We start from the raw sequence: 23,288 nt of genomic DNA, 5'->3' as shown, positions 1-23,288 counted from the left end.
CTATCCACCGAGAACACGAAGTTTAAACAAGTGTCCCTTTGTTGTTGTGTTGTGCCTTATCTCACACTAGAAAATATCTAGCCGCGGAAAAATAAAAATAAACTTCTAAAAACTCTAATCACCTTGTCCCTACCCTTGACCCGTCGTATACTCGTGTGTTTGTTCTTTCATTTGATTTTTAATCCACTCACGCAAACAAAACAATAAGCAACGAGGAAAAAAACCAAAAATGCTGATAAAATTTGGTAAACTATTGGTCGATAATCATTATTTAAATAAATTAAATATCTAAAAAACAATTTACAAAAGTGAATGATCGGAAAAGGTGGCTCCGATACATGGGCGATGTTAAAAAAATGACCGGAAAAACTGGAAGAATTCACTAAAACAGTTTAAATCAATAGAGTAGAGATGATATAATAATTATTAGTTTGGTCGTCCAAATTATTTTTACAAAACTAAAATTAAACCTTCAATGACATTTTCAGATTTTGCAATAATTGACCTATAAGAAAACTCTGGTTTGATAAATTTGATGTTTTACCAATAAATTGATTTTTTTTATAGAAATAATGGAATATTGTTATTATTTAGTTAGAAAATAAATTAATGTTTTCAGATAACAAAATTTATAATCCATCCATGTGCCCTTGATTTCTTTTGTGAGAAGGAAAAAAAGCTAAAATATTTGTATTATATTTAAAAATAAATAATAAAACTGTTATATAAAATAATTGAATTGCAAAACTATGTACCAAAACAATAAACCATTTACTTTTTTTTTTAATAGATAAATTGAATATTTAGATACTTTTTTCGCCACTTGCATTAGATATATATTTTTTTATTGGGATTGATTTTTTTCGATTTTATCCTAAAAGTCACGAGCAAGATTTTTATAGACCAATTTGTTCACAACAAACTTGAATGTTGAAATCTAATTAAATAAAATAATTTCAAACATTTGTAATTAATTACGTAAAGAGATAGCTTCATTAAATTGATAAAAACAAGCAATTCAGTACATATTTCTTCTCACATCGATAAATAAAAATATTCCTAACTTTAAATATGAACCACAGAGCCAAAAAAAAAAAACCAAAGACTTATAGCCACCACAGACCACACCTCCTCCTATTATAAGAAGAAGAAAAAAAAAAAAAGGTTATTTGGCGTATTGGATGATCTCTTTGGAACTAGTATATATAATAGTACAGTATTTTGCTGATGTGGCAAACGTGGCCACGTCAGCCAACTATACTAGATATTTTGTTTCGAATCGGTTCACCGTTAGATCATGGTCGGTTCACCACCCGCTTTAAATCTCAACCGTTAAAAGATTCGCTAGATTTTTTCTAGATATTTTCATTTTCTCCACACAAATATAATATTATTACTATAAAAGAATAATATTTTTATTTTTCTTCTTCTGCTCTCTCTCTCTGTCTCTTTTATTATCTCTCCCACTCAACAAATATTTTTGATTTGTTTTGTAACTGTTTCTTCTCTCTTCTCTTCTCTTCTCTTGAGAGAACTTTGCTTATTCAATCGACGACGATTTAGGTTTTTTTTTTTAAGTGGAGATGAGTAGTAGCGTGGAAGTAGTTGAAGTGACGATGGAGAAAGCAGTTGAGGCTGGCGGCGGCGGCGGAGGAAAGTTATCACGGAGGAAGATGCGGAAGAGAGACGGCGAAGGCGGAGGAGGTGATGGTTTGGTGAAGTGGGAGAGGTTTCTTCCTAAAATCGCGTTGAGAGTTCTTCTCGTCGAAGCTGATGATTCGACTAGACAGATTATCTCTGCTCTTCTCAGGAAATGTAGTTACAGAGGTCAGTTTCTGTGTTTCTGAGGATTCGATATTGAGCAGTGAATCTGATTTCGACAAATGAATGATTTGGAATGTTACAATTTAGGAGTCAAAATTAGAAAGTCAACGATTTTGTTGTGTCGGTTTTTGCAATCTTTTAGTTTCGGACACAAACATAGATGCTTGTCTAAGAAACTAGATTGACCTAGAGTGTATATAATTGGAGTTGCTACAACAAGCTTCAAAAGGTTTGATTTTAATGAGGTTGGTTTATTTTGTGTGTATGATCTATCAGTTGCTGCTGTACCTGATGGCTTAAAGGCATGGGAGATGTTAAAAGGAAAGCCTGAGAGTGTTGATTTGATATTAACAGAGGTTGATCTTCCTTCAATATCTGGATATGCTCTTCTCACACTCATCATGGAGCATGATGTTTGCAAGAACATCCCTGTTATAAGTACGTTGACATTTTTACAACTCTTGCTTTCAGTCCTTTCTTTAAATCCATTGGGATGATTTCGTTCTTATTGTGGTGTTGTTGTTTATTTCAGTGATGTCGACACAGGACTCTGTGAATACTGTGTATAAGTGTATGTTGAGAGGTGCGGCGGATTATCTTGTTAAGCCGTTGAGGAGGAATGAGTTGAGAAATCTTTGGCAACATGTTTGGAGACGACAAACTGTATGTTTTCATATCCATCTTCTTATTATGTTTAAAGCTTATGTCTTCTGAGTAATCTATACAACTTAAACCCGTTCTTATATAAGTTCTGGGAAATTTCGTTGTCTTAAAAGATAATTGAGTTCTCAGATTTGTTTTCTCTGTTTGTTTCTTTGATCATCTTGACAGTCACTAGCTCCTGATTGCTTTCCAATGGATGAGAGTGTTGGACAACAGAAACCCGAGGGTGCCTCTGCAAACAATTCAAACGGAAAGAGAGATGAGCATCTTGTAATTGGGAATGGTGGTGATGCTCAGGTTAGTCTGCTGATCCATGTGTGAATTTGGTTCTGTTCCTTGGTGTTTGTTTCTAAACCCTTTTGCCTAATCTTTGTACTTGTAGAGCTCGTGTACAAGACCTGAGATGGAAGGTGAGAGTGCAGACGTGGAGGTCAACGCGAGAGACTCATTACAGATGGAGTGCGCAAAGTCTCAGTTTAGGGAGACAGTTCTAGCGAATGAGATGCAGAGTAAGCGAGTGCTTTCATCTTTTATGCGAGCTAGCCAAAAAAGTTCCATCAGTATCATTAGTTAACCCTTCATGTTTCTGTTGATTCTACAGACTCATCTAAAGAAGCTATCGACTTCATGGGAGCATCCTTTAGAAGAACTGGACAACGTAACAAAGAAGAAACTGTTGCACAATACGAATCTCGGATAGAGCTTGATCTCTCTCTAAGAAGACCTAACGCTTCTTCCGAGAACCAATCTTCTGGAGACCGACCCTCTCTTCATCCTTCTAGTGCCTCGGCTTTCTCACGGTTAGTAGTCTAGTTTTCTGATTTCGTCCTTCTGTCAGTCTCTCGATAGCTGCTCGTTCTTTCTACTTACTATGTCGCTATGTTCTTGTTACAGGTACGTACACAGACCACTGCAGACACAATGCTCAGCCTCTCCGGTGGTTCCTGATCAAAGAAAGAACGTCGCGCCAAGTCAAGATGATAATATTGTGATATTCAACCAATACAATTCATCTGAACCGCTTCCAACTGCTCCAAGAAGAAACGATGCCTGCTTTCACACTGGAGAAGACTCACCAGGTCCACCATTTAGCAATCAGATGAATTCTTGGCCTGGACAAAGCTCTTACCCAACACCAATGCCCATCAATAACATACAGTTCAGGGGTCCTAACACAGCGTATGCATCTGCAATGGCTCCTGCTTCAGTCTCCCCAAGTCCTAGTTCCGTTAGCCCGCATGAATACAGTTCCATGTTTCACCCTTTCAACGGTAGACCCGAGGGTTTGCTAGAGCGGGATGGTTCCATGGACCTAGATGAGAGAAGATACGTCTCTTCTGCAACCGAACATAGTGCAATAGGCAATCACATTGAGAAGAAGAACGAAGACGGATACTCGTCGTCAGTTGGGAAACTTCAGCAATCTCTTCAACGGGAAGCTGCTTTAACCAAATTCCGGATGAAGCGTAAAGATAGATGTTTTGAGAAAAAGGTATAAATAAACTAACTCTGATGTTTCATCACATAGATGATAAACTCATAACGGCTTTGTTGAGAAGAGTGATACTAACGGCTTTTGAATTACGTTACAGGTCCGTTACGAGAGCCGGAAGAAATTGGCAGAGCAACGTCCCCGAATCAAAGGGCAATTCGTTCGTCAAGTCCAATCCACAGAGGCTCCTCAGTGATCAAACAAATTGATATACATTATTAATACAGTTCAATTTTGTATCAACTAGGGGAATTTTGTTTTCTCCGATACAGGTGCTGTTCTTGTACACTAATTCCACGTAGATAGTGGGGTGTTAGATTTGGTGACACTCTTGTGTGTACTTTGCAGCTTTTGAGTTTGTTGTTGAGTTTAGTTAGGATCTACCCTTAGATTTGTAATTACTACATACGTTTGGATTGTAGTTGTGTAAACTTGCTTGCAAGAAGAGTTAAATAATATGGACAAAGCTCAGCCTTACCAACTAAACAAGTCAAGATACAATAGTTGATAGCCTCGTGCCTTACCAACTCTTGATTACAACACACGTCTACGAATCTGGAAGTGGATGTTGAACCACTGATATTGGTGACCAATCACATGATTCTCTCAAGACCAAATAAATCTCCCTTTTAGGCTTAAACCGGTTTGGTTATTAAATCTCTCTCGTATCTGGTCTGAGTCTGACACAACCACATTTAACACTCTACTCAATGGCTTATGTCTCGAGGGTCGAGTTCCCGAAGCTGTTGAGCTAGTTGATCGAATGATAGAAATGGGACACAGACCCAATCTCATAACGATCAACACTTTGGTCAATGGACTTTGTCTCAATGGTAAAGTGTCTGAAGCTGTGGTTTTGATCGATCGAATGGTTGTCAACCCGATGAAGTTGTTTTAAGTGTAATGTGCAAGTCAGGGAAAACTGCCTTGGCCATGGAGCTCAATGTAGCTAAATACAATATCATCATTGATGGGCTTTGCAAAGACGAAAACCTCGACGATGCACTCAACCTATTCAATGAAATGGAAGTGAAAGGGATCAAATCAAATATTTTTACCTACAACACTCTCATAAGAGGCTTTTGTAATGATGGTAGATGGGATGATGGTGCGCAGTTGCTTAGGGATATGATCACAAGGAATATCACCCCTGACGTTGTCACATTCAACGCGTTGATTGATAGTTTTGCGAAAGAGGGAAAACTTGTAGATGCCGAAGCACTGCACGAGGAGATGATCATAAGAGGTATAGCTCCTAATATTATTACATACAATTCTTTGATAGATGGGTTTTGCAAGGAGAAACGCCTAGACGAGGCCAACCAGATGTTGGAACTCATGGTTGGCAAAGGGTGTGATCCTAATATTGTGACGTTTAATATCCTCATAAATGGATATTGTAAGGCTAAGCGGGTCGATGATGGTCTTGAACTTTTCCACAAAATGTCTATGAGAGGGGTGGTTGCTGATACAGTCACTTATAACACACTTGTCCAAGGGTTTTGTCAATCCGGAAAAGTTAAGGTCGCCAAAGAACTCTTCCAAGAGATGTTTTCTTGTCGTGTTGTATTGTGACTTACAAAATTTTGCTGGATGGGTTGTGTGACAATGGGGAACTCAAAAAAGCAATGGAAATTTTTGAAAAAATACAGAAGAGTAAGATGGACCTCGATATTGGTATCTATAACATCATCATTCGCGGGATGTGCAATGATAGTAAGGTAGATTCTGCTTGGGATTTATTCTCTAGTCTACCTCTTAAAGGAGTGTGAAGCCCGACGTTAAGACATATAACATAATGATTTTAGGACTGTGTAAGAAAGGCTCACTGTCTGAAGCAAATATGTTACTTAGGAAAATGAAGGAGGAAGGGTGTGCGCCAAACGACTGTACAGACAACACTCTAATCCGAGCACATCTCCGAGGTAGTGACGTAATGACTTCAGCTGAACTCATCGAAGAAATGAAGAGGTGCAGGTTCGCTGCTGATGCCTCCACTATAAAGATGGTTATGGATATGTTATGGGATGGTAGATTAAAGAAAAGCTTTTTGGATAGGCTATCGTGAATGTTTGATTTTATATAAGTGCCAAAAGTCTAAGATTAGTGTTTATGTGGTTTTGTGGGTTTATTAATTCAAGCCAGCTTTTATCTTTTTGTCACGTCTGATTGTCTCTTTTTCTCTTCTCAAAACTCAGTTTTTCTTGTTAGGTTCGTTTTTTTGTCCAATTAGGGAATGTATTGGTGGTTTGTTTCTTCTTTCAAATCCCTGTTGGACTGGAGAGAGTGAGCATTGGAAAATATCAATCTTCTTGTGTTGTTGCTATGATTTGTTCTGTTTTCAGACATCAAGCAAGTCCAGTCTATAATTAAACACCCCAACAATAAGAACAAAAAGCAAATACAATTTTTCGTGGTCGCAGCGTAATGGGATTTTTTTTGTTTTTACAATAAGAAGGGCTCAATACTGGAGCATAGCAATAATAATGCTCTCAAAGCCGAAGGCAAATAATAATGCCTACTTAACGCCTTCCAAAATCTATGGATTAGAGAGGCTTCCATCGCCAACTAGATTATTTAACCAGTGGTCATAAGAGTGGACACACACACACATGAGTAACCAAAGATGCTATCATATTCGATCATCGGATAACCAAAGATCACAGGGTCTTAAGCGATTCATACGAACACAACACTCTCAATGTCTAATCTACAATTTCCCCTCCTACTGTATGTGTATTCCATGAAACTCCAATTTTAGTGATCAAACTTTCTAAAATCAATAAAGCAAAGAAGTTACAGTTATCTATCAAAACTTCTGAAAAGCAACTTAGAACAATAGCCATAGCCATTTGCATAAACGAAGAAGTAGAAGAAGATTCTATAAATATATATAAAAATGTGTATGTGTGAGAGTATACATATCATCCCTTTACATAAGCTCTGATTCTTCAATTCTAGATTTGATCAAACACAGTGTAGAGAGGTTTTATTAAGGTCGAATCAAATCAGGACTAACCCATTTCCAGTAATGCCGCTTCACAGTTACAGCTTTCCCGGCGGCGCGTGTCTCAACCGAATCTTCCGTCGAGTCTCCGCCTCCATACTCCTTCTCCTCCGTGGTGAAATCTTCCTCCGGTAATCCCTCCACCGTCGCGTCCACCGAGTGCAGAGCGTAACGCGCCGGTAATCCAGGATACGACAACGAGTTCCTCTCCTCCACTCTTCTGCTGTAACTCCCGGGAATAACCCTAATCCTCTTTCCAACGTCGTCGTCGCCGCCATCGAAGATAGATCCGAGCTCTTCTTTTATGGCGCGAATCACAGCTTCGTCGGGAGTTTCTTCAGGCTTCATCTTCTCCGATAACGGACGAGACCTCTCTCTGATACTCCCGTCGGATAATTCCTGATGAGATTCCACTAGAATCCGTCCGTTTTTTCCGATTACTTTAACGGTGACGACGTTGACGGTTCGTACCGGAGGTGTTGAATCGGCGAGAGAAGTTTCTCCGTCGGAGAGTTCAAGCCAGAGGTTATGAACGTTTTTGGTTCCTGGTTTGACTCCCCAGGCGGCGAATGAGTCAGAAGGTAATCTCGATTCGAGCCAATCGGAGAGAGATTGAGGATTAGCGAAGCGTTGAGAAGGAGGAGGAGGAGATCGGCGAGACATGGTGGTGGTCGTGGATCGACGGCGAGGATTTAGAGGGAAAGAGAATCTGTTAGGAGGAAGAGATAGCAAAGGTTTCGGAGATGACCAGAGGAAGAGGAGAGAAACCGCCGCGAGAAACAGATCAGGTATGGCGGAGGTGACGGTCGCGTTACGAGGCCAGTGGTTGTTGTTGCTGCGGCGGTTTACGAGTGGTTTGTGCGGCGGAGATGGGCCAACGAACATGTCAATTGACCAAAACGCACCTAACGAACTTATTAACTCAAATCGTCGTGGCTCATACTCGGTTCTCAAGATTCAGAGAGGGTATAATAAAATACTAATTAATAAGAGGACCAGGGATAAATAATAAAAATATGAGGAAGAGATTTGTGACGTTTATTCGCATATCTAATCTTTCAATATTACTAGATTCTCTTTAATTGCACAATACATCTTTATGTTTTTATATTTTGAACTTTACAACCCACTAACTTTTCTTTTTTACTACATTTTCCTTAATTGCACAATCAATCTTACATTTGAAAATACATTTCACCCTTAGATTGTCTCTTTACATTAGCTACACACAAAATACACACTACATATATGCAAAGTTCTTCACTCGTCATCGTCGTCGTCATCATTATCATCATCATCATCATCGTCATCATCCAAAGCGTTGGATTCTTGTTCGTAAATCGGATACTCTCCGTCGCTACCATCATCACCAGCACCATATAGAGCTGGTGCGCTGCTTGGAAAACTATTGAACAAACCTTGCAGATAGGTTCTGGAGTTGTACTCCATGTCGTCATCTTATCATTGTTTAAGGAAAAACGTATACCAAACCAGATCAATCTCTCTAACTTGTCTCCTGAAACCTAGAATCTGTATGTATGCACTAAAGATTAATTGGGTGCTTATGTTATGAAAGTTTATGCTTTTTAAGGATACATCCATGAGAACTTAATGATATGTCATCATCATTTGCACCCTGCAAAAGAACAACAACATAAGAGTAACAGAGAAACGATGAAATGGCCTTTCCGAAAAATGAATAGGTGAAGTAAACAAGAAAAAGTTTGTAAGCACAGTCACCACATTGAGTTCCTCGTATTCATCATCCATGTCTTCCGAATCTTCATCCGCATTAACATCACCATCTTTCTTTTCGTTTGTGTTTTTACACCTTTTCATATCTGCGAATTATTTTACATCAATGTTAATCCATTTTTATCAACGAGAATAAGCATAGCACAATATGTATGACAACATAATGCCTTCTTCATTCGATTTAGGCACTTACATAGTTATATACTCATATATAGCAACATTTCCACCAAGTTTATTCAGTCAATTTCACAAAACTTTAACACAATGTTGAGACCATTGAGAGAGAAGAACTGCCTTCATTGCATATTAACAATCACTATATAAACTGCCTAAAACGTAAAGGAGATAAAACCTGAAATTTCTTTGCCGATCTTACCTTTAGTTGTTTCGTGGTGACTCCGTTGACCTGGTTTCATTGCATCTTTCTGAATTCGTGTCTTTTCTGACCTCTCAAACTCTTCTTGAATAGATTTAAAAACATCTTCGAAACCTGGCTCAGGAAACACAGATACAAATCTCACAGCTACACGGAGTCTCAAATTATCAAGCAGTGCTTCTGAGAACCATCCTGTTTTATACTGGCACCAAAAACATCAAATCAGAGAAAGCAATCTCCCAATTCATAAACTTTAACGGCTGGTCAAAGATAACTGCTACACGACTTTGTGGGTGATTGGTGAGGCAGGTTTTAGCAACATTGCAAGTGCATATAAAGGCAGAGTAACATATCATATCTACCCGTCATTGTTAACACTAAGGCAGAGTCTAATTTTATTGATATCTACTTCATAAACAAAAGCTTAGCTTAAAACTCACATTACAAGTAGTCTGCTTGGGAGGCTTTCTTATTTCTCGTTGAATGTACTCGTCGTCAAGTTCAAATAACTGTAGAAATGTTTGGCATTTGAAAGGAAATACTTTAAAAGCACAAATGTCATCCCAGCTTGGCTTTGACCTGCCACAAATAAGACGGAAAGAATAAATCACCTTATTAATTGCAAATTTTTCCAAACATAAATCCACATATACTTGCAAAATTTTTTATAATGTTTTCCGTTTTTCTGGCATACATACTAGCAAATTGAGAATCTTGAGTAGAGAAAAAAATTGAGTTAACTAGGAAATAGGAAAAACTTACTTGTTAGTTGCATTAGCATCACAATAACCCCTTAATTCAGGTGGAACCCTGAATTCCATTCTCTGATACCTGAAAAGATAAAATACACAAAGAGGATGGATGTGAAGAGCTTTAACATATACATCAACAGACTAAATGGAAGAGAAATATATGTTTTATTTTGAGGTGCAAAAAATGACAATCGTACATTTAACATGTCACAGGCCATGCGTTTGTAATATGAGTGAATTAATAGATATATAACTTACACACGAGACTCAGGATCTTTCCGTGGATCATAGCCTCTTCTAATCCAGAACCTAAGAAACGGACCACCCGAGAAATAATATGCAGATCTAAGAAGAAACCTGCAGAGAAAACTCCAAAAAGTTGGTTATTTCAGTACTAGGAAAACTAATACACATAAGACACGCACAAAATCTGTTCACCTGTTTAGCATATGATGTGTGCATTTAAGATCTTTATCAAGTAGTCGTTGGACTATGGAATCTCTTGTCCACACAGGTCGCTCTTCAAAGAGTGCAGACACTGCCACCTGCCATTTCCACTGGTTGGAGCTGGGAACAATTACGTCTTCCCAATTTAATATCTTTGGGATCTGTATTAATGCTAAGGAACGATCAAAGATATCTAACAAAAAAATCACCAAAAAAACATGGCTTAATACTCATCAATAATAAGATTTGGAGGATTAATAAAACGGAGAAAAGGATATCTTTAACACCGAAATCAATTGCAAATACTGGGCCAATATCTATCTGCATCATCAGAAAATCAATTAGCAAAAATGAAGAACTAGAAACCACAAGTAAACTTTCATGACATCTTTAACTTTCATGATGTTTAGTAAGTGTGAAACTGCGAGCTTTTACAGGCTTCAGAATATTTGACTCTGAATTTGTAGGCTTTAGAAAAAAACAGTTACAATCTAACGACTATCCTGAAAAATACTTAAGCGAATCCAACTCTTCCAAGCACCCAAAATCCAAAATCAGGTCTGCCTAAGAAAGGCCAATCCGTCAACAAAGTCTCAAAGCTTACCATTATAGTAATTAAGAATTCGCAGCCGGTCTACTAGTTGCGTAAGACAATATAGTTTATCATATCAGATGATTAAATGTTTCAGTCATTTTTTCTTCAACAACAGTATGTTTATCCAGAAACGTCAAATGGTTTCATTTCTTCTTTTACCTCATAAAGAGTCTGAGTTGGTTCCTCCTCTTTCTTTTTTGGTGACGTTACTGGAAGTCTCAGCCTGTGAACAAACAACGTAAGTGGAATTAGTAATAGAACTTAAAACACTTAAATCAACTATGTTCTCCGTCATCGTTCGCCTGTAACTAAAATACTTTGGAATATACATCCTATGCAATAAACATCGGGTATTCCGAACTAAGATTCTGATGAAACAGATAACTTCACTTGGACAAAATTTCTGTTACCAGGTATTAATGATAAAATTGTTGGGAATAATAAAGACAGTGTAATCTTACACCAAATTATCTGGCATATCTTTGGGTGCAAAGAACTGTGGCAATAACATCATTACATCTTCATCAGCCATGTCCATTAGATCATTGTTTCCTGCATGATATCAGAGAGGATTTATAAAACATCATAGTTCACCTACATCACCAGCAGATTTGCAATATAATAAAAACAACAAATGAATAGAGACAAATTACCTGCAAGCGGCTTCACCTCCATCCATTTTCTCTTCTTTTGCTGTGCAGTATCCGCGTGAATAGGAATCACATGCTGATAGTCAGCCATGCCTTCACAATATCCACAAGAATAAGAGTAAAAAAATAAAAAATAAACTCTATATAAGAGAAGCTTAGATGCACAAAACCCCATAAATTGGTGACCTAGGTACTTACCATCGAAGCAATACGATTCAGACACACGAGCTACAATATCAGCACAAAGCGGTGGGCAAGCTTCTGGTAAGCAAGCATCTTTAGTAGCAAGAACAGGTTGACTTTCAGGCAGAGAATCTTTCTTAACGTCCTCCTTAGAAATTTTCAACAGAAAACCATTACAAGGACGTTGGACTCCCCAAGCAGGATGTGCATAAGGGTCTTCAGGGCGGAAATGCAGCTCAAGCTTGTTTGACATTGATTCTCTAGCCTACCAAAAAAAATAAAAATCAAAGTGACTAAATCGTACAGTACTTGTGTACAAGTTGCTACTTAATCTTTTTCTTGTAGAACATTTTTTGAATGTACAACTAAAACACCACTTCCTTCACCAATTTTGCTAAAATAGTGAAATAGATCAAGCCAACGAAATCGAGGAATGCTATGAAATAGTTCTATGGATGAAATCAGTACCACAACAGGGGTACCAAGTAATATGTAGCATGCAAAGAAACAAAAAAAAAAAAAAAAAAAATCTACGGAAAACGCGAAAATTACAGTAGTGATCCCTTGGATTCCCCCAAGAGTCTCGAGAGCTCGGGGAATAGATGATGGGTACCCAGGATAGTGAACCACAAACGCCTCCTTGCTCGGCAAGTTACCCGAGATTGTTCCGTTTTCGATGATTCCCATTGTTGTTTTTCCCAAATTCACCTTACTGTGAATCCAAGAAACAAAAGAGATACATGAGATGAGTAACGAAGACTCTAGTTAATACGATTCATATAAATTTAACAAGGAATTGAATAATAGAGGTAGAACTAGTTCCGAAGCCATGGAAGAGAGGGAGCGATGCAAGTGTAACGACGACGACTCTAGTCAATACGATTTAAATACGCAGAGGTTACAGAGGGAGAGAGGGAACGATGGTAATACCAGAAGTAAATTTTAGACAGAGGATCGGAATAGATCTCGAACTAGAGCCGGTCCAGAAGGCCGTCTGGTGCGCCGGAAGAACATACGGCGGTCGGAGAAGAATCACCGGAGCTTTTGCACGGGATCTGTTTCCTCCCCGTAGTGGCGGAATTCTAAACGGCAACGTTTAGGATAACTGATCTCCTCAGTCTTGAGTGACACTTAACCGGACCGGTTCTGACTAAATTAACACGTGGGTATAACTGAAAAAAAAAAAATATAGAGTGCGATTTATGTCAAAATAAATAACTTCCGTATAAATAAATAAATTGTTAAACTATATAATACCTAAATAATTTTTACAAAGATCAGCACTAATTATAAAATTAAAAATTAGAAATCTAAAATACTACAAGAAACCATTGACAAAAGAAACTAATAATAAAATATTAACTATAATCATGAACCATATTTATTATTTTTAAAGAAAACGCGTATAAATATAGTAAATATTTATTTCCGCATTTATATATTCACCTTGTGGACATAAGAAATGGTTAATATATGTTGCCAAAGGAAAAAAGAAAAGAACCAGATTGTCCCAAAAAAGTAATGAAGAAAATTATCAAAAAGAAAAAGAAAAGTTAAAAAACTGTAAAATATGTTGCCAAAAAAGAAATATTATAAGTAAATATAAAGAAATAAGAGAGAGAAAATAATATTATGAGAATCCTATTAATAAAATCACTTTAAATGTAGGAAGACAAATGAAGAAAATGAAAAATAAAATAATAACTATAATTTATTGTATATGCTTATTTTCTTGACTAATGTCAAAAAAAAGTGAAAGAAAAATCTTGACTAGAAAGTATTGTTTTAGCTATAAAGATCATAATGATGTGATCCCTCTATTATGATCATTTCCTTAACTCTTCAAACGTTTCTTCAGTTCATGAGTTGATCCATCTTTTGGTTTGATCATGGCTGTTGTTGAGAATGCTGATGTGAAAGTGGACTCTTCTGATCATGATTCAGACAAAAATACTGATTCCTTAAAAGACACAATACTACCATGTCCTGATGATCAGAAACCTAAATCCGATACCTCTGTCGAAATTCCAAATCCCACAAACCAATCGACACAAAGAACCAGTGATGAAGTGAATTTCAAGAGTCATTTGAATCCAATGGCTAAGGAATATGTTCCTTCTCCGCTTGCTCTAAACCACTCCGAGTTCTTAAGAAATAGATTATGCTTTGCTAACTATTTTCCAATGCAAGTTATTTCTATTGAGGAGACCGGCCATTTTGCTACAAGGGTATATATCATATTTTATTTTTTTCTCTCAATTATGATCTCTTTGTGTTGGATTTATTATGTTTCATGAAATCTCTGCTCAATATTTGATCCAAAATGGTTTTGACTCTTTTTGCATGTTATTTTACATATTTGTTCATAACACCCAATTTTCTCCGTCTTTTTTTTTTTTTTTTTTCTCTATTTTATGTTAGCATTTTCGAGATTTTGGTAATGAAGTAACCCTTTTAAGTTTTGAGTAGTGATTGAAAGCTTTGAACCTATGTGCATATTGATTTAGATTATTGTTATTCTTCTTAATGCATGCTTGTTCTTTAAGTCTTGTCAATTAAACACAGAGAATGAACTTTGACCAAGGGAGGCGATGGATAAAGAAAAGAACAAACTTTAGTCAGACCAGGAGAACTGTATATGTCTCAGACATCGATCAACAAGTATAAAACAGTAGATATATATATATTGTCTCAGTTAGAAACCATTTTTCTCATAAAGAGTCTGATATATACAACCAAAAGCTCTACTTTTTTTTTTTTTTTTTTTTGTCAAATTAATCAACCAAAAGCTCTCTTTATCCTTTTTTTTTATATATATAGGTTACTGAGGAGCAGCTTGCAAGTCTATTTTTATCTTGTGGCCAGGTACTTACGTAATGACTTTTAAACCAGTTTTGTGTCTTGGTGTTCACTCAATTCTTATACATTTGTTCTCTTTTTGGGTTTAAAGGTTGTTGATTGCCGTATATGCGGTGACCCTAAGTCTATTCGCCGTTTCGCCTTCATTGAGTTCACTAATTCAGAGGGAGCTAGGTCTGCTTTAGGAAAATCGGGTACTATGGTTGGTTCTCATCCTATTAGGGTTCTTATTTCCAAAACAGCGATCACGCCTGTTAACCCATATTTCCTTCCAAAGGTAAGTTGATTTAATATAATCAATCTTGAGCTTGACGACTATAGATAACTCTGATTCAATGATCTCACAACTACGTGTTCGCATAACGTTGTTCTCTTTCCTTTAGTCTGAGGACGAGCGAGAGAAGTGTGCAAGGACTGTTTATTGTACTAACATTGGCAAGATGGTAAAACTTATTATGTTCATTTTTGTCAAATCCTCTGTTACACTCAGTACCTATTTGCATATCAGACTAATCAACGTTTACCATCTTATATACGTTTAAAAAAAAAATGTAGGTCACTCAAACGGAATTGGAAGATTTCTTTAAAACAGCTTGTGGTGAGGTATAGATAATTTGGTTTTGTCTGTGCTATTAAAGATGTTGTGTGTTTATCATTTAACACCATCTCTGTTTTTTTTCTTTTTAGGTTCACCATCTGAGGTTGCTTGGAGACTGGTACCACCAAACCAGCATTGCTTTTGTCGAATTTAGTCTGGTGATTTTCTAATCGCTTGTTTCCATTCATGAATTACGATTATAGTATTTATCCCTCGGTTATGAACATTATTTGTATGCTATGACTCTTTGCGTGTATTTTCAGGCAGAAAGTGCAGTTTCTGCTCTTAATTGCAGTGGTATTGTCTTGGGAGGGCTTCCAATAAGCTGAGCTTACAAAAAAACAAAATAAGGTTAGTTAATAATACTTACTTATCACTGTGAGATTAATATTTGCTTTGTCTATGTACGTGTGTGAAGGGTAAGCCCGTCAAAGACGCCAGTAAGGCCACACCGCTCTGATGATGTTAACTAAAAGCTAATCACTCTGAGATTCTGTTGTTCGGCAGGCTGCTCGGGTATCTTTGAACTATGAACTATCAGTAACTTAGGCTAATCTTTCTTCTTCTTCTTCTATAAATTTAGAACCAAACTGATCTGTTTTTTTTCTTTTTTCTTTTTCAATTATTTTAATCTCTGGGAACATCTTTTTGGTTATCTTTATATATGGATCATTTTAAGACCTTATTGTACAAATCCTCTCTTTCTCTTGCTCTTCACGCATTTATGTTTGGTATGATTTATTCAATGTTTTTTTTTTTTTGATGAAAGTGAAAGTTGTTGGATTTTTTAATATTTGATCTTTTTGATATTGTTTCTGTTAGATTTTAGGAGAGTTTTGCTTTGTGAATGAAGATTTAGTTTCTCTGTTTTTTTTAATTTTTGTTTTGCTAATCTTTTTCCTTGAGTTTTAATTGCATCTTTGTTTGAAATGGGCTATTTTAGTTCGCTTCTCTATGATATTAAACGACTTTTTTCTATATGAATGTAAAATTTCTTCACCGAAAAACGTTGGTTCGATATAATTGACAAAATATTAAACGATATTTGATTGAATTGTTTGGTTTGTTTTATATGATTTAGCAAACTTACACTCAAATGTGAACCAACAACAGAAAAATTAAGGACATATAGAAGTTTTAGTTGACTTTATGTTTGTAATTTAAAATACAAACCATGTTTAAAAGATTATAAACTTGACCTAGTCCTCCTGTGTAACCGGAAGAACTTTGTCAAAATTTGGGACATTAACTTGTTATATACTTATATATAAACGTATACAAAGGTTGAAAGAAAAGGAGAAACCAAATATATATATAGAAATTGGAATGAAAATGTCAACTGATGAGACTATCGTCGGCTAACCAACCGGTCAAGATGGTTGGAGAATGAAGATTACGTATACGAAAAAAGTTACGACCAGACAGACCCAACGTAAGATATTTCGTGCGACACAAGTCAACAATCAAACCGGACCATACGGTTAAGAGACAATTGATTGATTCTCCTACTGAGAAGTGAGAAGGCAGCAAGTTCTGGTTCATTTGACCGGCGACCATCTAATGGTTTGGACCAAACCGGCGATATGTTGAATGAGATTTGGTTACTAATTTGTATCAAGGCCGTTTCAACCGGTTTATATTAAAAGATGTAAAAAGTGGCCTTTTGTTGTCTTTTTCAGTGCTTGACGGTGGAGGGAGTAGTAGTAGGTGACTGTATTAAACTCGTTTTCGCGTTTCTCATGCATATATGGACATATGGTGACAGATCAGAGTCCGTTTCTTCAAAAATTATTATATTATTACTTCCCTTATTTTATTTATTTTCTGTAACCAACGAGCGTTTTTATTATTATTTTGAAATCTTTATTTTTTAAAAATGGAAACAAAAAAATTGTTGAATCATTTGGTAGGTAGATGTTTCATGGATTCTTTTTTGTACATAGGGTTGAGTTGCCCACAGGATAGGTCTTCTACAAACATGTTAAATTTGAGAAAACATGTTAAATTTGAGAAAACATGATAGATACTATGATAAAAGGCCTCTTCAGTCTCTCAATTTTAAAAACACAAATTAATTCATTAATTTTAAAACATAATCTAGTTATCAACTACATTTCAACATTAACATTTTAAAATTGATTATTTAATTAATTTATTATTTAATAAGTAGAAATCTAAAAACGGATAACAACAATCATCCCAAATTAACAGAGAAGTTCTAAATCTACCTAATTATTCCTTCGATTTTGTAGTGGACCGTCCAACATAATTTTTGTTCGAATGTAATTTTGATGCGAAATGCAATCCTGAAAACACAAAAAAGAATCACTGGTGGGATTGTACGTGATTATGATAGGATTGCTAAAAATGTTGGGGAACTTCATCCCTTAACTATGCTAACTCAATTTCAGAAGACACTACAGCTTTACTAGCTTTAATATAATGCAACATACATAATCCAAGGATTCAGAATGGTTTGCTTTGAAAGAGATTGTCAAGTGCGTATAGATATGTCTATTGCTGGTTTAGTTCAAAATATCCATTACTGGACTAGCCGATTCCAGAAAATGGTGTTTCAACACACTAAACAAATTTGTAATATATAAGGTAGTCAATCTTCTAGTAAAATATGGATGCCTTCATTCTACTTTTTATTTTGATAAAATGTTATTTCCTTTCTTGGATAATAATACAGATGTATCTGGATTTTTGACTCGTAAAGTTCAATTTCGACGGAAAATATATTGTAAACAATTGAAATTATATAAGAAATGTAATAGTAAAGTATTTAATTAACTTTAGGTATAATTGTTTTCTAAGATAACACTTTTTTAATATATAATGTATACATATAGCTATAAAAATGTGTGTAGATATTGTAATTCTATTTATATTTACAAACATACTATTGATTCTACAATATTGTAGTTAGTAAGCCATTGTAAAGTTAATGTAGTTATTAGATTATTTTTTAAAGAGCTAAGAGACTAAAGCTGAAAGTTATTTTTTGTCGATATCGTTATATGAAAATATTGGATTATGTAAGTCAAACCGATAGAACATTGTTGTAATTATATGTAACGGTTAGTTATAACTAGAAAACTTTTTTAATTTAAATGACGCGGGAATCCTTTTAGTTACTACCGTTAGAAGTTAAACAGTTTTTCTCTTAACAAAACATTGCCGCCTAATAGTTTCTTACTTTGCACGATAACTTTTCCGTTTTAAAAAAATTAAGTGTAAGCTAAAACCAATCTTTTAATATTACAAAAATAAAAGAAATACCAATCCTCCACAAAACAGTATTTTTTTTGAATCATTTACAAAAATAAAATTATGCTCAACATACAAAAAATAGAATTCTTAGCAAGTTCATAAGAAAATAATTAAATTGAAGAAGGAAATGTTCAATTATTTTTCACCATATTTAGGCAAAATTATTTTTTCAAAATCCAAGCTACCTATAAAATATTGGTATTTTTCGTCGTTACTTTTTCAAATTCAACAATTAACATCAGAAGATGTGTCATTAAATGAAATTGAACCAACAATTAAACCAAAAGGTGATTAAATGTCACACTACGCGCTCTTCCCTCTTGTTGTTTAGTGGGTTCTCTTCTTTTAAACAAATAACGCCTTCTCTCCCTTTTTTTTTTTTTTTTTTTTTTTTCTGCTTTAAATCTCTGAGCTCTTTTTCTCTTTATTTATTGAAATCTTCATTTTTTTTTTTCCCTTTACAAAAAAAACATTTTTTTTACTTCGCTATTCAAACTTCGTCTCCTCACCGTCCGATGTATTGACTCTGACCGATCAGTCAATTGTGAGCTCAACATCCAACGGTCATGGGTCATTGTTACAGCCGGAACATCTCCGCCGTCAAGGACGACGAGATCCCCGCCGAAAGCGGCGAGGTTACGAATCAACCTTCTCAACCGACGGAAAATAACCGGCGTGGTTCGGTTCCTCAGTCTCCGGCTGCTTCCGAAGTCAACAACTCCTACAACATTAGCCCTTTCCAGAGTCCTTTGCCGGCGGGAGTAGCTCCATCTCCATCTCCGGCGAGAACTCCCGGGAGAAAGTTCAAATGGCCGTTTCCTCCACCGTCGCCTGCGAAACCGATTATGGCGGCTTTGAGACGGCGACGTGGCGCTCCGCCGCAGCCTCGGGATGAGCCGATCCCGGAGGATAGCGAAGAAGTGGCGGATCACGGTGGTGAAAGCGGCGGAGAGAGGCTGGATAAGAATTTCGGGTTTGGGAAGAACTTCGAAGGGAAGTATGAGTTGGGGAAGGAGGTAGGGCGAGGGCATTTTGGTCATACTTGTTGGGCTAAGGCCAAGAAAGGAAAGATGAAGAACCAAACCGTTGCCGTCAAAATCATCTCCAAAGCTAAGGTTTGTCTAGTTTGAGACAATGTGATACCTAACCATCAGAGATGTAGGGACTCTTGGTTCTTACTGTTCACAACATAATTCACTATTTCAGAATAGAGAGAGTACAAGATTCTTAAAATTGATGGAATGTAGAATGTTTAAAGCTAGGTTTTGAGATCACTTGTTTTTTTGGTTTTCAGATGACATCGGCTTTGTCTATTGAAGATGTTCGTCGAGAAGTGAAGTTGCTGAAAGCTTTGTCCGGGCATAGGCAAATGGTTAAGTTCTATGATGTATATGAGGATGCTGATAACGTCTTTGTTGTTATGGAGTAAGTGTAGTTTACTTAACTCTATATGGTTCATTCTTAATTATCTCATTGTGTTTGGATTTGGAAGATTCATCATGGTGTTTTAAGTAGATTTACTAAGTTTATTAAATGAGTCGACTTTAGATATTCAATCTTTCTCTCTTATATGCTTCTAGGTTATGCGAAGGTGGAGAGCTATTGGATAGAATTTTGGCGAGGTAAATCCAAAGTTACCTTTCTTTTAGTCTTACTTTCGTATGAGTGCTTTGATTCCGGCCTACTACGTGTTAGTTAGCTTTGCAGTAGATATGGGTTCCAACCTTGTATTATTATCTTGTATGTTACTGCAGAGGTGGACGATACCCTGAAGTCGATGCCAAACGTATTCTTGTGCAGATTTTGTCTGCAACTGCATTTTTTCATCTTCAAGGTGTTGTGCACCGTGATCTGAAGCCAGAGGTACGCATTCTTTCTATAAGTTGCTGATATTTCAGTTAATGCCACCTATTTCCTCGTTTTTGCTAGTTATGGTTGCTTAAACACATGGTACAACTGTGTATCCAGAATTTTCTCTTCACCAGCAGAAACGAGGATGCAATACTCAAGGTCATAGATTTTGGCTTGTCTGATTTCATTAGATACGGTAATGATCTATTTCTTTGTTCCCCATTCTTGTTACAAGCTTTGACAAGTTTTCTGATGAGTTTTGCTGCAATGTGATATTCAGTATCATTATTACAACTGTTATATATTATGTCTCCTTGGCATTATTAGTCTTGCAAATCTCATATGTATAAGATTATAATTCACGTTTAATTTTTTACTTGTATCTTTTACACTTGCAGATCAGCGCCTCAATGATGTTGTAGGAAGTGCATACTATGTTGCACCCGAAGTACTCCATAGGTCTTACAGCACTGAAGCGGATATGTGGAGCATTGGAGTCATAAGTTACATACTACTCTGTGGAAGCAGACCATTCTATGGAAGAACTGAGTCTGCGATATTCCGATGTGTGCTTAGAGCTAACCCTAATTTTGAGGATATGCCATGGCCTTCAATATCTCCTACTGGCAAAGACTTCGTGAAAAGGCTTCTTAACAAGGACCATAGGAAACGAATGACAGCTGCTCAAGCTCTAGGTAAGTTCTTTTTTGTGATTTAATATGGGACACTGATCTTGAAAAAGAAACAAGAGTATGGCTTTAAGTACTATGAGTTGGGAGTTTTTTTGCTTTCCATAAGCGGTATATTATATGATATTTTTTGCAGCTCATCCGTGGTTACGTGATGAAAACCCTGGTTTACTTCTTGATTTCTCCGTCTACAAGTTGGTCAGGTCCTATATCCGTGCCTCACCTTTCAGACGATCAGCACTTAAGGTAAGTTTTGGATACCCTCATATTATAATCGAGCGCATTTATCTTTTCCCTTTCTACTTGTATATACATAGCAGATCTACTCATCAAAATTGTCAGACGATTAATGCTTCAAACAGAATGTTACTCATCTTTTCTTTGGCACTTAGTGAATAATATCCTGATACAACATTCATTTGATAACATTTGTCTTATGGTTGTCTGTGTTTTTATCTTGATCGGTTTTTTTTATGTTTTAATCTCTTAAATAGGCTCTCTCCAAAGCTATACCCGATGAAGAACTTGTATTCCTTAAGGCACAGTTCATGCTCCTGGACCCTAAAGACGGAGGCCTATCTCTTAACTGTTTCACCACGGTCAGTGTGTCTATTCCTGATTTTGCTATAGCAATTTCACTCGGTCTTTGATTTGTGAATGTATTATATCCACTATATGTATCCCTTATTGTCTCGAGATCCCATTTTCTGAATGGAGATATTTTAGAGCTTAAAATCACAAAGAGAAACAAATCAGAACTAAAACACCAAAATGGTTTCCTTCAGCTTTTCCATGATAAATCTTTCAAAGTTATATCTAGCTTGCATGACCTAAAAGCTTCCTGAGAAAAAGAAATGAAGGAATAGAAATACGAAATAGTTTCCTATTGAAACAAATAGAATATTGATTTATAAAGAACATTAAACTTATGCATATCAATTAATATAATCGTTTGAATGTAACTGCAGGCTTTAACGAGATATGCTACTGATGCTATGATGGAATCAAGGCTTCCTGACATTTTAAACACGGTAACGTATCTGTTGTTATATATTGTCTTTTGCTTTGAAGTTTATGGGTGAACCAAGTATGAATGCAGATATGGTTCATGGTGGTGCTAGTCGAAAATATTGTAGATTTTCTCTAGGGTGGGAAACATTGAGAAAAAGATTCTGACTCGTTGAGCTTTAGTGGTTACTGTTTTCATCATAATTCCTCAATTTAAATTCGAGTTTCACTTTGTTTGCCATTGTGCTTGTAACAGCAAATCATTATCATTGGTTTTAGATTTAGAGCATGCTGGAGTCATCATAATATCGCTAGAGTTTTCTCCCGTTATTGAGATTGATGTTTCTTTACTGCTTTTCATACTCTTACAATTGTAGCACTGGGCTTTGAATTTTCGCTATTTTCTTACCTTTTTTTTTCCTTTCTATGAAGATGCAACCGCTGGCGCAAAAGAAGCTCGACTTTGATGAGTTCTGTGCGGCTGCAGTCAGTGTTTACCAACTGGAGGCTCTTGAAGAATGGGAACAGGTTGTAACTTCAGCATTTGAGCACTTCGAACAGGAAGGAAACCGAATCATATCCGTCCAAGAACTTGCTGGGGTACAGTGCTACTTTAAACTTCTATGAGATCGCGTATATCACCATATATTTCTTCAGATTTAAAAACATTGTTCTAATTTTGTGGAGTGTGTGACTGCAGGAGATGAGCCTGGGACCGAGTGCGTATCCTCTGCTCAAGGATTGGATCCGGAGTTCAGACGGAAAGCTGAGTTTCTTGGGCTACGCTAAGTTCTTGCATGGTGTGACCGTACGAAGCTCGAGCTCGAGACCTAGGTGACATATTGTAATGTAAAGTCTTCTAACATGTGAATTGAGTTTCAAGAAACATCCAAAAATGACGTCGTCATCAGAGACCTGAAGTGGAAGTGAAGTCAAGTAGGTATTTATTTCCTTTGTAAATGATTCGTGGAGCATTTTGTTTTCAGAGGAACCGAAACCAAAAAAAAGGAAACATATTTATATATTATAGGAATTGGGGAGGTGTTGTTCTGATCTTGTTTCTCAGCTTCCAGTTTCGTTAGTATGATATGACATCGGCATAGTTAGAGCTCTAATGGAATAAAATAAAGCTAGTGAAAAATGACGACGTACAAAAAGTAGATAATAGTTCTAACTTTACTCGAATTGGTAACATCTCTAAAAATTGTGAGTTGTAGTTGTCCTATCCTATGAATCTGGTTTTTCCGTTCGCGCCAAACTTCA

General features: G+C 36.4%; 5 protein-coding genes and 1 pseudogene across 10 annotated transcripts; 4 read left to right on the top strand and 2 right to left on the bottom strand.

Annotated features, from left to right (window-relative positions):
- Positions 1–1,171: 1,171 nt before the first annotated feature.
- On the top strand, positions 1,172–4,465 carry LOC104770847 (two-component response regulator-like APRR5). The gene is made up of 8 exons (XM_010495307.3): positions 1,172–1,827; positions 2,101–2,262; positions 2,357–2,487; positions 2,656–2,784; positions 2,870–2,996; positions 3,089–3,287; positions 3,382–3,979; positions 4,080–4,465. The coding sequence occupies exons 1-8, from the start codon at positions 1,584–1,586 to the stop codon at positions 4,173–4,175; spliced, it is 1,686 nt and encodes a 561-aa protein (XP_010493609.1). The 5' UTR covers positions 1,172–1,583; the 3' UTR covers positions 4,176–4,465.
- A 508-nt stretch (positions 4,466–4,973) lies between these two features.
- Positions 4,974–6,071, top strand: LOC104772530 (uncharacterized; annotated as a pseudogene).
- Positions 6,072–6,845: 774 nt separating this feature from the next.
- Positions 6,846–8,030, bottom strand: LOC104770846 (uncharacterized). Its single transcript, XM_010495306.2, has one exon. It carries the CDS (start codon positions 7,869–7,871, stop codon positions 6,972–6,974), a length of 900 nt encoding a protein of 299 aa, XP_010493608.1. The 5' UTR covers positions 7,872–8,030; the 3' UTR covers positions 6,846–6,971.
- On the bottom strand, positions 8,024–12,901 carry LOC104770845 (uncharacterized). 2 transcript variants are annotated; one of them, XM_087506154.1, is made up of 15 exons: positions 12,675–12,901; positions 12,297–12,456; positions 11,760–12,009; positions 11,565–11,654; positions 11,373–11,463; positions 11,071–11,134; positions 10,595–10,637; positions 10,308–10,479; positions 10,128–10,226; positions 9,880–9,948; positions 9,558–9,696; positions 9,118–9,319; positions 8,727–8,827; positions 8,583–8,622; positions 8,024–8,443 (listed from the first exon to the last, which is right to left on the bottom strand). In XM_087506154.1, the coding sequence occupies exons 2-15, from the start codon at positions 12,429–12,431 to the stop codon at positions 8,247–8,249; spliced, it is 1,692 nt and encodes a 563-aa protein (XP_087362280.1). In that variant the 5' UTR covers positions 12,432–12,456; positions 12,675–12,901; the 3' UTR covers positions 8,024–8,246. The 2 variants fall into 2 exon arrangements, with proteins under 2 accessions (XP_087362280.1, XP_087362281.1); XM_087506155.1 differs by having other exon boundaries at positions 8,730–8,827.
- A 665-nt stretch (positions 12,902–13,566) lies between these two features.
- On the top strand, positions 13,567–15,884 carry LOC104770843 (polyadenylate-binding protein-interacting protein 13-like). Of its 5 annotated transcripts, none has more exons than XR_015593746.1 (9): positions 13,567–13,972; positions 14,310–14,405; positions 14,565–14,609; positions 14,695–14,880; positions 14,987–15,046; positions 15,159–15,201; positions 15,291–15,359; positions 15,465–15,552; positions 15,709–15,884. XR_015593746.1 is itself a non-coding variant. In XM_087506153.1 (9 exons), exons 1-9 carry the CDS (start codon positions 13,634–13,636, stop codon positions 15,672–15,674), a joined length of 960 nt encoding a protein of 319 aa, XP_087362279.1. In that variant the 5' UTR covers positions 13,567–13,633; the 3' UTR covers positions 15,675–15,717. The 5 variants fall into 5 exon arrangements, 3 of the variants coding, with proteins under 3 accessions (XP_087362279.1, XP_087362277.1, XP_087362278.1); XM_087506153.1 differs by having other exon boundaries at positions 15,159–15,206; positions 15,465–15,523; positions 15,617–15,717; XM_087506151.1 differs by having other exon boundaries at positions 13,568–13,972; positions 15,159–15,206.
- Positions 15,885–18,742: 2,858 nt separating this feature from the next.
- Positions 18,743–23,078, top strand: LOC104770842 (CDPK-related kinase 4). The gene is made up of 11 exons (XM_010495300.3): positions 18,743–19,592; positions 19,772–19,902; positions 20,058–20,099; positions 20,232–20,340; positions 20,446–20,524; positions 20,727–21,023; positions 21,154–21,263; positions 21,512–21,616; positions 21,986–22,048; positions 22,458–22,625; positions 22,726–23,078. The coding sequence occupies exons 1-11, from the start codon at positions 19,044–19,046 to the stop codon at positions 22,861–22,863; spliced, it is 1,791 nt and encodes a 596-aa protein (XP_010493602.1). The 5' UTR covers positions 18,743–19,043; the 3' UTR covers positions 22,864–23,078.
- Positions 23,079–23,288: the final 210 nt, after the last annotated feature.

Source organism: Camelina sativa, chromosome 20 (assembly GCF_030686135.1).
Source record: "Camelina sativa cultivar CO46 ecotype springtype chromosome 20, ASM3068613v1".
In the NCBI taxonomy this organism is placed as follows: domain Eukaryota; kingdom Viridiplantae; phylum Streptophyta; class Magnoliopsida; order Brassicales; family Brassicaceae; genus Camelina; species Camelina sativa.
This window is presented reverse-complemented; position numbering and strand designations above follow the sequence as displayed.